This window comes from Rhea pennata, chromosome 5, assembly GCF_028389875.1.
Source record: "Rhea pennata isolate bPtePen1 chromosome 5, bPtePen1.pri, whole genome shotgun sequence".
NCBI lineage: Eukaryota > Metazoa > Chordata > Aves > Rheiformes > Rheidae > Rhea > Rhea pennata.
In genome coordinates this window covers 42,975,674-42,986,618 of record NC_084667.1, presented here as the reverse complement: position 1 = coordinate 42,986,618, position 10,945 = coordinate 42,975,674, and the positions used below count along the sequence as shown (strand labels likewise).

Sequence of the window (10,945 nt, the reverse complement as noted above, 5' to 3'; positions counted from 1 at the left end):
CCTCAGTCAAAGCCATTCGAGGTCAGTGGAAAGGCTGCCACTAACCTCAGTAGCCTGTAGCCCAGACCCATAATCAGTCACTTTCCTCCTTAGTTTGTGTCTGCTCTGCACACAGCAAAGATTGAGAAAAACACCCTCACGTGTCAAAACGCATGAAAATCCATCTGCAAAGCCATAGACAAAAATCAGAGGATGATCCTGCATTTAACTAGTTGCAGAAAACTTTGTAGATTAAAATACAGTGTCATTTAGACTCTCATTCTTCTTTAGTCCTTGAAATTTCCACCCATTTTGGTTGGTTTTTAAGAGCAACTAATATCTCCAGGCAATTGGGCTGGGATTATTATAATTGTTGTTCCTGTGTGTGGAGTGACTAACGCAGATGTTTCTACAATGGATGCTTTATAAAATGACAAAATACATTTCAGATTCTCTAAGTAGGCAGCATGGTTTGCACAAAGGCTGGTTTCCAAAATACCCACCATCAGTCCTCCCCTTTTTGCCTAGCATTTGCATGCGTCTCGATCTTCCTGATAGGCATCAGGAAACCATGAAAACACCATTTCTCTCACACACAAGGGCACAATGGACTTTGAAAGGCCAAAAACAAAACCACAAGCAGCGCTCCAACCGAGTGAGCACAAAGTTAGACATTGCTGCCATGCCAGGAACAGCTTCTTGGCAAACAGCATGCCCTCATCCCAGTTATTTCTCTCGTCAGTGGTGCTTAAATCCCTTAGTGACAGGGTTTAAGATCCAGTACAGTGAAAGAAGATGGCTCTGAGGTAAGCCCTTGAAAAGGCCTTCACCTCAGGAGCTGCCATAAGATGTGCAGACCGGGGAGTGGCATTTCCCTCAGCAACCCCCAGAGTATCTGCCCCAGCCACTCTGGCACCTTCAGCAAAGAGTCCCCCGGCCGCAGGCGCCCCGAGCGCGGCGGCCACGACTCGCCCTCCGCGGGGCTGCGCTGCAGCTGGGCGGGAGCGAGGCGCCCCGGCGCCATGTTGACAGCAATGGGCAGCGGCGCCCTCCTTCGAGGAGTTCCCGCCAGAGCCCAAGGCGCGCTGCGATTGGCCGGCGGGATAGGCCAATGGCGGAGCGGTTGCTGGGCGGATTTCCTCCCGAGGAACGTTCTGGGAGGGATGGGGGGAGCGAGGCGCGCATGCGCATGGGCACGTGGTCGCGGCGGTGCGTGAGGGAGGCCCGGCCGGCCGGTTCCCTCGCTGGGCGTCGTGGTGGGGCCGTGGGCCGCTGGGCACCCGTGCCAGCGCCTTACTGCCTGCAGTGCTCCTCTCCGTCTCCTGTCCCCGCGCCTCATGGCTGCCGAGACCAGCAGGTATGGCCCCCCCGCGCCCAGCAGCCGTGGGGCCTGCCAGGGCTCTCCGCCGCCCCACGAGGAGGGCGAGGGCCGAGCCGGGAGGCCCCTGCCCCGGCACCCTCAAGGACGAGGCAGGCCGTGACACTGCACCAGCCCTGTGTTGCCCAGCCTGGAGCCTCGGGAGGGAGGCTGCAGCTCTTGACATGCTGCCGGGATGCCCAAATCGCCAGTTTTTCCCCCCAAATTCTGGTGGCCTGCGCCCCCTGGTGGCTGAGCTGCCCAAAGGGCTTTGTATGGACAGGCGGGGCATTGCCCCGAGAAACCTGCGTGCTCCCAGGGTGCGCTGAGCCTAATCCCGGTGCTGAACCACTCGCAGCAGTTCAAACCAGGCCACTGCCCCGGCGGGGTGGGGACTGGGGAGGTGGGAGCCAGGCCGAGGGGCTTAGCACCGCTCTGTCTCCGCAGGGGTGCCGAGGCTGCCCCACGGCTGCTGTACCGCAGCTCCCGGCTGCTGCGTGCTGCCTTCCTGCAGCTGCACCGGCAGCAGCAGCGGGCAGACATCTTCTGTGATGTGGTCCTGCAAGCAGAAGGTGAGCAAGTGGGAAACCGCTCTCCCCTCACTCCTTCCCCCAGCCAGGCACCCACAGAGTGGGGCTGCTACCACAGCGTGATGGGGCTACGGGGACTCATGGTCTTGCTGAGGCACGTGTGCCAGGCCCCAGGTTGGAGAGAGGGAGGCCACAGTGGGCAGGTGGTGTCCGTGGCAGGGCTGCAATGGCTGCTGTTGCTTTGCAGGGGAGGCTGTGCCCGCTCACTGCTGTGTCCTCTCCGTGTGCAGCCCTTTCTTCATGGAACAGCTGGCCCGGGAACTGCCACCCCGGGGCCGCAGGGTGGTGCTGGAGCTGGGAGGGCTGAAGATTAAGGCGCTGCGCAAGCTGGTGGATTTCCTCTACACAGCTGAGCTGGAGGCTTCATGGGAGGAGGCACAGGAGGTGCTGGCAGCTGCGCGGCAGCTCCGTGTGGCTGAGCTGGAGTCGCTGCAGCTGAAGGCCGGACGGCTGGTGAAGCCAGGCCCAAGCTGGAGGCTCAACCGTGGCTGCCTGCAGGCCCCCCGGCCTGATCCGAGCTCCACACCAGCACACCCCACAGGGGAGCTGACCGCCAGCCCTGGCGCAGATGGGGCTGCAGCAGTGGGGGGCTGTGGGCAGCAGGGCAGCACCCCACTGGAGCCACTGGCACTGGGGGCCAAGCGGCCGGGCTGCCCCAGTGTGGGGCCCGTGGGGCCAGTGAAGCTCAGGAAGGCAGTGAGCCGCGGCTGCTGGGAGGTGGTGCAGGAGGAGAGGTGCCTGCTGGGGCCACGGCCTGTGCTGGAGGGTAACAGGGCTGGGCGAGAGGCACCCAGCAGTTTGGAGACACCAGTGGGCACTGGCGCTGCGAGGGGCGACGCCAAGCCACGGCCCATGCCGGGACCGGCCCCTGTGGAGGCACAGCTACCCTTGGGCAGCACAGGTGGGGAAGGGCTGCCCGCAGCAGGGGCTGCAGCCCGGCGCTCTCCCGTTAGCAAGGCTCTGTCCCGCACCCACCGCCCGAGGAAGCCGGTGCGGGTGCCCCCCATGGCCCGGCAGGGCCATGGGCCAGTGGGGCCACGGGGGTCTCCAGGGCGGGAGCCCCCAGGGGATCAGGGGGTGCCGGCCCAGCCCAAGCGAGGCGGCCCAGTCGGCGGAGTGCCCCCAGCTAGCCCCAAGGAGGTCGAGGTGGAGGAGATCGACGTGGGCACTGCGGAGCCATGGCTGCCCCCTGGCACTGTCTGTGTCTGGCCTAACCCCTCCTCTGAGTCGGATGTGGATGTGGATATCCTGAGCTAGGGCTGCTCACACAGTGCCCCAACGAGGAGGTGCCTGAGGGACCACTCTGGTCTTGTGTATGCGTCCAGGCTGCCGGAGGGGGGCTGGCCATGGGGTACATCAGTGGCTGCCCAACACAACGCCTCTGACCCACAGGCTGCAGCACCACCAAAAGCTTTTGTGCCAGCTGCACATGTGCTGCCTCAACGTTTCCTGTGCCTAGCAAAGCCTGCTCCATGCCTGTTAAAAAGGGGAGCACTGGGACTTGTGGTTTGTTGGAAATAAAAGTGTTGGAGCACCAAGCGCTGTCTCTGCGCCCACCAACCTTGCATCAGGGAGCCAGGCATACTGTGGGGTTGCACAGCTTTATTGCAAAACTGGAGTCGTGACAACCACGAGGGTAGGGGCTGTGTGGGTGAGGGAAAGCGTGGGCAAGCAGAACCGAAGGGTGCCAGCACCCGGTACCCACAGGGGGAGCTGCGGCATCAGAGACGAGACTGGGGCTGGCTGGTGCCCCCCACTTCATCACGCCTCCTCATGGATGCTCTGGTCCTGTAGGTCCCGAATCCTGGCCTGGCTGCAGGTGAGAGTGGGGGTCGCTACAGTGCAGGCGGCCTGGCTCCAGGCAGCAGGAGCGCCCTGGGCTCGCCCCGGCTCTCAGGGCAGGACTGGCCCCCACCACGGGGCCCCCACGTCCACCCTGGATGTTGCTCCCGGAGCTACCTCCCAGGGGGTTCCCAGGAGCGGGCGCTGCATGCTGCTCACCTCGCTGTGCCGCTGTCTCTAGGCCAGGCTGCTCTTCAGGGCCTCTACGATGGTGGCAGGCTCGGGGAACTTAAGCTTGCGGGGCGGCCCCTTGCGGATGCCGCTCCAAAGTTCGACAGCTGCGGGCGACAAGGGGGCTGGGGTCAGGGCTGCCAGGAACCCCCCACCCACCCCCCGCTGCCTCCACTCACTGCTGCCATCCTCCTTCACCAGGGACACCTCAAAGCTGTTCCTGCGCGGTGGTGCCGGGTTGATCTCCACAGCCAGGTGGGCCATGGCCCCACGCAGGGCCTCGCTCACCGCCGCCGCGTTGCGCCCAAACACGCGTCAGCTCTTACTGGGAGAGACGGGGGGGGTCACGGAGGAGAGGTGGGCAGCCCCCCACCCCCACCCCCCAACGCTGCCTGGGTGCAGATGGGCCCCTCACCAGTGCTCGATGACCACACGGGGGCCGGCGCCCCCGGGGCTGCCCCGGGCCCGCTTTTGCGGTGCATCTGCATCCTCCCTGGCCTCGGCTGGCTTCTGGGCACCGCGCTTCTTCCCACGGGGCGCCATCCTGGGGAGAGGGGGGTGGGCTGAGTGCCAGGGTCCTGCCGGGTGGCACGGGGGGCTGCAGGGGCCGGGAAGTAAGGACCCAGGGAGCCTGTTGGGAAGGACGCAGGGTCTGCTACCGGAGGGGGGGGGGTCCTGTTATGGCGGGACTGGGAGGGGAGGCATGGGGGGAGCCGGGAAGCCGGCTAGGGCCGGGAAGGGGGGACACGAGGATCCCTCGGGGGGCGGCTGCGATGAGGGTGGAGGCGCGGCGCTCCGGGACCGAGGCGGGAAGGGCTGGGGCGTCCCCCGGGACCCTGCCGGGAGGGAGTCCCGCCGTGCAGCTCGGGGGCCGCCGCTGCCGTGGGACTGGGGCCCAGGGACGGGGGGGGGGAGGAGGAGAAAGGGAACGAGGGGCCGCCGCTACCTGCCGCGCCGCGCACGTGGTAGCGCGCGGGGAGCCGCCGCGGGCTGAGCCACCGGCCCGCCGGCGCGGGGGGCACGGACGAGGCGGCGCCCCGCCGGCCGGGCGGCATCGGCGGGCCGCGGCAGCCCCTCCGCCGCCGCGCGGCGCCCTGATCCCTCCGCCGCCTTCCCGGTACACCGTCCGCGGGGCACCCGCGAGAAGGGGCGCGGCGGCGACAGGGCGCGGCAGCCCGCCTCACCCCCCCCCCCAAGGGAGCACAGTGGTTCCGCCCGCCCCCCCCCCGTTATGTAGCCCTCTATCGCACAGCTGCCACGCCTCTCCGCGGCCACGTGACTCCCCCGCGCACCCCTCCCCCCCCCCAAGCACAGGGACGTGCCAGGCCGCCGCGGGCGTTTATTGACAGCCGCGAGCGCACGCGTGCACGTGCACGGCGCGGTGGCTCCGCCCCGCCACCGCGGGCACGGGCCTCCCCCCGCCCCCCCGCCGGGAACAGCCCCGCGGGCGCAGGGCCGGGCAGCTCGTACTGGGACGTGGGCAGCTGCAGCGACCCCCCTCTGCAGAGCGGCCAGGAGTGGTCCCTCCTCCGTCAAGGGGGCGATGGGGACACGGTGATGGCGCAGTGGTGGCTTCTACTTGTCCTTCTTGGTCTCCCCATTGGCAAGGCCGGCAGCCGCCGGTGCCTCGGGAGCGTCCTCCGGCCCCTCGTCCCGTGGCTTCGACTGCTTCTTGGACTTCTGGTAGAGCTCGTTGAGGTTGAACTCCCTGATCACGTTCTCCTGCAAGGCGAGATGCGCTGCATGGCAGCACCTGCCATGGTCTCTCACCTTTCCCTGCAGCTCTGAGCACCCTTCCTGGGGTGCTGGGAGCCACTGGCCACCTCCGGGGATAGGTACTGAACCCAGTTGTGCCCCAGAGGCAGGATGCCACGAAGGGCCGGAAGGCAGATCTCCACCCACCTCTGAGAAGGTCCAGGATACGGCCCGGCCCTTCTTGTCAATCTGCGGGCGACGCATGGTCTCTGTCCCGCCCTGGAAGAGGATGAGGGTAGGCAGCTGCTTTGTGAGGGGCGAGGTGCTGACTTTGTACCTGTGAGAGGAGGGCGAGAGGTGGATGAGTGACCCTGTGGTACCTGGAGGGGTCTGGGGGCCCTGAGACGCTCCCTGCTCTGCCCAGATACAGGCCCTGCTGATGAGGGCCGTTCCCCCCACTCCCCTTCTCCCCAGACCTGCAGACCTGGTGCTGACGTCCGTGTATCGGCCCACGTCCACCTTCCCAAAGTGCAGCCCCGAGCAGTTGTACCTGGTGAGGAGATGTGGCTGAGAGTGCTGAGCATGACCACAGGGCTTGACGCCTTGCCCCACCTCCGGCCCTGCTCCCTGCAGGCGCATCTCCCCCCACCCACAGCTTGCCAAGGCCCCCTGGCAGGTGCTACTCACTTGAGGGAGAGGTCGGCAAAGATGGGGGCAAAGGACTGGCACTCGCTGGACCAGTTAGCAAAGAACTCGACGATCCAGGTTACCCGCTTGTCCCGTTCCAGCTCCTCCTGCCACAGGGAGACATGGCTCAGTGGGGTGCTGTGGGGCAAAGCAGCCACTCCGGCACTGCTGCATGCCAGCCCTGACCCACCCTATAGAGATACTCACATCTATGGTCTTGTCGCTGAAATACTTGATGTACTCAGGACCCATGTAGAGGGGTGGCTTGCAGGTCATCAGGAACACTGCAATGACAGCTCCCCTGAGCCTAGAGCCCAGATGGGCCTGTGCCCGGACAGGAGAGGCCTCTTCCCTCACCCACATGCCTGCTGCTGCTCCTGAAGCACCTCAAAGAGCCAGGCTCATTTTGAGATGAGGCTCCTCTTTCTCCAGAGCACCTTGTGTTTTTGGGCCCTGTTCAACAGGGAAACTGAGACACGATAAATGCTGTAGCAGTGAGACTTCCCAGTTCTGGTGTTTTCTGAGCCTGCTGGCTAGGCAGCAATCTCTAGGCATCATTCTCCCAAGGCTTCCCTTGGGCCCACAAACTTCTCATGTCCACAACATCCTTCAGCAAGGAATCTCACAGTGGCCCAGAGAGAGCACTCTGGCCCTTGCAAGCAAGTGGCACGGAGGAGCACTATGGATGCCCTGTGCCGGGGGCAAGCAGAGCCATGCCAAGGGTGACACTGCTACGGTCCCTGGTGCTAGGGGTCCCCATCCTCGCAGGTCTCACCTATGCACAGCGTGAGGTAGAGCAGGCCCATGCGGATGTCAAGCCGGAAGAAGAGGATGGCGTTGGCCACTTTGCTGAACATGAAGATGTTCCCGATGTGCTGCTCCACGGTGACTGGGGAAGAGTGGTGAGAACCAGGGCCAGATCCCACATCCCCTCTCAGCCCCTGCCCCGCAGCCCCCCGTTCCTCTGGGTTCTACTCCACCCAGCTCTGCAGGGGATGAACTGAAAGCAGCCCCTGCCCCCAGCCGCCCATGCGCACCCCGCAGCAAAAGCCCTGACTCACTGGAGCGGCGGTTCTTCATCATCACGATGGCGCTGAGGAACATGAGGATTTCCACCTCGCGCTGCATACAGGAGAGAGGAGGTGAGCAGGAGGCACCTACCAGACCCTGCAGCCAGCTGGAGGCAGACACCCAGCCCTGGCAGAGCCGAGCGGATGGCAGTCTGCCCAGAGGCAGGGTTCTCCTGGCCCTGCCTGGCACCAGAACCCAGTGCCTGGGTCCAGCTTTCCCCAAGTCATCACTGGTCTCCTGCACCCTCCTAAAATTCCCCTCCCACCCAAGCACTAAGAGGTCCTCTGCAAGCACAGAAAGAAGAGGGCGCTGACGGGCACCACCGCCTACCCCTGTCTCCGGGGCACCAAGGCGCTCAGGGAGCCCCTCAGCAGCTGGCCGGGGATAGCACAGGTCTCTCGGCAGGCACTAGGCCTGCCCCGCCCTCAGCAGCGCTGGGGAGCTGCGCGGCCGGCGGGGACCCGGGCCGCAGGAGCAGCGCGGGGACCCGGGCGGCGGGCGGCGCCAGCTCTCCTCACCCAGTCGAAGTCGCAGGGGTTGCCATCCTCCCGCTGCGAGGGCAGCCCGCGGCAGAGCGGCGGGAGCTTGCGGACGAGCAGGAAGGCGGTGGCGAGCAACGCCGAGAGAGGGTAATAGGGCCGCGCGAGCCAGCGGCACAGATCGGGCACCGAGTACAGCAGCGCCAGCAGCGGCGCTATCACCGCCATCTTCCCTCCGCGCAAAGCCGAGCTCTCCCGGCCACCGTACGGCCGCTTCGCTCCAATTGGGCCGGCCACCTGCTTGTCAGTGAGGGGGGGAGTCCCCGCACCGCTAACCAATGGCACGGCCCCGCTGCCAAGCGCTTCCGGCATCAAGCCGCAAAACGCGGGGAGGGCAACCAATCAAAAACCTAGGCCCACAGCGCACATAGCAACGCCGCGAGGGGGCGGGCCGCAGGCTGCCCTCAGCCAATCCGAACCGAGCGCTTGGGGTGCGCCCCGCCATGGGGCGGGGTGGCGCGGCCAGCCCGCCCCCGGCGCGGGGCACGCTGGGAGCATGGAGAATTTCTCGGCGCTCTTCGGCGGGGCTGAGCCGCCGCCGCCCGCAACTGCCGCCGCGCTGGGCTTCGGGCCGGCCAAGGCGGCGGGCCCCGGGGTGGGGCCGCCCCCCGCCGCCGCCGCGCCTCCTCCTGTCGAGGACGCGGCCCGCAAGGCCGCCGCCGCAGGCCCCTTCTACCTGCTGCGGGAGCTGCCAGGTACGGGGCGGGGCCCGCGGGGCGCCCCCAATCAGCGCGCGGGGGCGGGAGCCGGCCCTGATAGGCGGGATGCGCCGCCAATCGACGGGGAAGAAGCGTCCTCGGGCTTCCGGGGGTGGGGGAGATAACTGACAGCGTATTTGGCCAATAGGGAAAGAAGGCGGGGGCGGTCAGGCGCGAACTGACAGTCTGGCCGGCCAATGGGGCGCAGGGGAGGGGCACGGCGTCGCGGTTCAGCATCCAATAGAGGCGAGGGGGGCGCGGGCGCGGCCCGGCCGAGGCGGGGTGTGCCGTGGCCCGTGGCACTGCCGCCGAGCCAGGCGCGAGGCCCGGGGGACCCGGCGTCCGGGCTGGGCCCCGGGGGCGCGGCGGGGCGCCCGGCCACCGCCCTTGCGGCCCCACAGGCACCACGGAGCTGACGGGCAGCACCAACCTCATCACGCACTACAACCTGGAGCACGCGTACAACAAGTTCTGCGGCAAGAAGGTGAAGGAGAAGCTCAGCAACTTCCTTCCCGACCTGCCGGGCATGATCGACCTGCCCGGCTCCCACGACAACAGCAGCCTGCGCTCCCTCATCGAGAAGCCCCCCATCTGTGGCAGCTCCTTCACCCCCCTCACTGGCACCATGCTGACGGGCTTCCGCCTCCACGCTGGCCCGGTGAGCCCCGAGGCCGCGGGCTGGGCTAGGGGGCCCGCGGGCTGGCGGCTCGCGTGGTGCCTGGGGCTGGAGGCGGTGGGGAGGGAGATGCCTGGCATGGCCTGACAGCCCCTTGTGCTCTCTCGGCAGCTGCCGGAGCAGTGCCGGCTCATGCACATCCAGCCACCCAAGAAGAAGAACAAGCACAAGCACAAGCAGAGCCGTACCCAGGATCCCGTCCCCCCAGGTAAGGGACGTACCTTGCTGCCGCAGCCTCCCCCCCCCCTCAGCCAGCCCAGGGAGAGGCCTGCTGGGCTCCACACTCACCCAGCCCTCTTTCTTTCTTCAGAAACCCCTTCGGACTCTGACCACAAGAAGAAAAAGAAGAAAAAAGAGGAGGATCCGGAACGGAAGAGGAAGAAGAAAGAGAAGAAGAAAAAGAAGGTAGGTGGGGAGAGCTGGGCTCTCATCTGTGACCCTCCCTGCCTGCACCCATAGGAGCTGCCTGGCCGGGGAGCAGAAGGAGAGGGAACTGTCGAGCAGCCCTTCCCTGAGTCACCCTGGTGCTGCCAGGCAGCAGGAGGTTGGAGGGAGCCGAGCGATGCTGGGGAGGGCACAGGTGGTGGCGAGCTCTGCTCAGGGCGCACAGGAAGCATCTGCCTCTTCTTCCTTCCCAGAATCGGCACAGCCCGGAGCACCCGGGTGTGGGCAGCTCCCAGGCCAGCAGCAGCAGCAGCCTGCGGTGAGGCGACCGCTCTGTGGATCTCCCGGTTGACAGGAACGGCCCCGACTTGCCTGAAACGGACTCATCCTTCCTGCAGGGCTTGATGGGGGCACTCGGGCTGGCCTGACTCCCTGGCAGAGAGGACATCCCCACGCACCCACGTGTCCTTTATGCCGAGAGCCGAGGCCAGGGACATGGACTCCAGTGGAACTGGGGTGGGGTTGCTGCCTGTGACCTTTTATACCAAAACAGCTCGGTGCATCAGGGCCTCTCTTTTTTTATTCACCTTTTAATTAAAAAGCCTCTGCTCTGAGGAGGGCCTGGTGACTGTGGCTGCTGTCACCATCAACCCTCGTGGTGGGTTGAGCCTGCAGGGGCATGAGTGAGCAGTGCTGCCTGCTGGAACATGCATGAGGGAAAACTGAGGCAGAAAGGGGGGAGCCCAGAGCAGGCTCCGACCAGGAACTGCAAGGGAAACAGGATCCTACCTTGGCTGTGGCTGCTTGGCTGGGTAGAGACCTGTCCTCCCCCACTCTCCCTGGTGCGGAGGCCCCATTTACCACTGGCCCTTCTCTCGCATCCAAGGGGCTCTTTGGTGAGGACAGGAGTGACCCCAGCAAGGCACCACAGCACTGCACCATGGCAGTTGAAAGCAGCGAGCCCTGGGGCAGGCACTGCGGTGCAAGGAGGCGTTGTCGGGCTGTAACAGTGGCCAAGGAGTGGTGCTAAGGCATCCTTTCAGTTCCCATGTGTCTCATGCTTTGGACTCCTGTGTGGCTCTGTCCTGAGAGCTGCTTCCTCCTGAGAGCCCAAACGAAACGCTGACCTTCAGTGTGAGTGGAGTTTTTCTGCAGGTGTCCTCAGGAGGGCATGCACACATCCCCAAATCGGTATAATGCCTGCAGCAAGGCCAGCCTGGCACAGAGGCACTAAGAAACCTTACAGTACTGGGCTG

General features: G+C 65.5%; 3 protein-coding genes across 5 annotated transcripts; 1 reads left to right on the top strand and 2 right to left on the bottom strand.

The window, feature by feature from the left end:
- Positions 1 to 3,513: 3,513 nt before the first annotated feature.
- Positions 3,514 to 5,494, bottom strand: SELENOH (selenoprotein H). Of its 2 annotated transcripts, none has more exons than XM_062576232.1 (5): positions 5,410 to 5,494; positions 4,355 to 4,483; positions 4,119 to 4,264; positions 3,928 to 4,046; positions 3,514 to 3,739 (listed from the first exon to the last, which is right to left on the bottom strand). In XM_062576232.1, exons 2-4 carry the CDS (start codon positions 4,480 to 4,482, stop codon positions 3,946 to 3,948), a joined length of 375 nt encoding a protein of 124 aa, XP_062432216.1. In that variant the 5' UTR covers position 4,483; positions 5,410 to 5,494; the 3' UTR covers positions 3,514 to 3,739; positions 3,928 to 3,945. The 2 variants fall into 2 exon arrangements, with proteins under 2 accessions (XP_062432216.1, XP_062432217.1); XM_062576233.1 differs by lacking the exon at positions 5,410 to 5,494 and adding an exon at positions 4,886 to 4,950.
- On the bottom strand, positions 5,264 to 8,157 carry TMX2 (thioredoxin related transmembrane protein 2). Of its 2 annotated transcripts, XM_062576229.1 has the most exons (8): positions 7,911 to 8,154; positions 7,383 to 7,443; positions 7,097 to 7,210; positions 6,529 to 6,605; positions 6,322 to 6,428; positions 6,119 to 6,184; positions 5,842 to 5,971; positions 5,264 to 5,661 (listed from the first exon to the last, which is right to left on the bottom strand). In XM_062576229.1, the coding sequence occupies exons 1-8, from the start codon at positions 8,097 to 8,099 to the stop codon at positions 5,515 to 5,517; spliced, it is 891 nt and encodes a 296-aa protein (XP_062432213.1). In that variant the 5' UTR covers positions 8,100 to 8,154; the 3' UTR covers positions 5,264 to 5,514. The 2 variants fall into 2 exon arrangements, with proteins under 2 accessions (XP_062432213.1, XP_062432215.1); XM_062576231.1 differs by lacking the exon at positions 6,119 to 6,184 and having other exon boundaries at positions 7,911 to 8,157.
- Positions 8,158 to 8,416: 259 nt separating this feature from the next.
- MED19 (mediator complex subunit 19) lies at positions 8,417 to 10,304 on the top strand. The gene is made up of 5 exons (XM_062576226.1): positions 8,417 to 8,626; positions 9,031 to 9,287; positions 9,417 to 9,513; positions 9,616 to 9,710; positions 9,944 to 10,304. Exons 1-5 carry the CDS (start codon positions 8,428 to 8,430, stop codon positions 10,010 to 10,012), a joined length of 717 nt encoding a protein of 238 aa, XP_062432210.1. The 5' UTR covers positions 8,417 to 8,427; the 3' UTR covers positions 10,013 to 10,304.
- The last annotated feature ends 641 nt before the right edge of the window (positions 10,305 to 10,945 follow it).

Coding starts and splice junctions, on each gene's coding strand:
- TMX2 (XM_062576229.1), bottom strand. CDS start 8,099: ATGGCGGTGATAGCGCCGCTGCTGGCGCTGCTGTACTCGGTGCCCGAT. Junction 5,972..6,118: donor TACACGGACGTCAGCACCAG/GTCTGCAGGTCT, acceptor CTCCTCTCACAG/GTACAAAGTCAGCACCTCGC. Junction 5,662..5,841: donor TATCCTGGACCTTCTCAGAG/GTGGGTGGAGAT, acceptor CTCGCCTTGCAG/GAGAACGTGATCAGGGAGTT.
- MED19 (XM_062576226.1), top strand. CDS start 8,428: ATGGAGAATTTCTCGGCGCTCTTCGGCGGGGCTGAGCCGCCGCCGCCC. Junction 8,627..9,030: donor CCTGCTGCGGGAGCTGCCAG/GTACGGGGCGGG, acceptor GCGGCCCCACAG/GCACCACGGAGCTGACGGGC. Junction 9,514..9,615: donor CCAGGATCCCGTCCCCCCAG/GTAAGGGACGTA, acceptor TTCTTTCTTCAG/AAACCCCTTCGGACTCTGAC.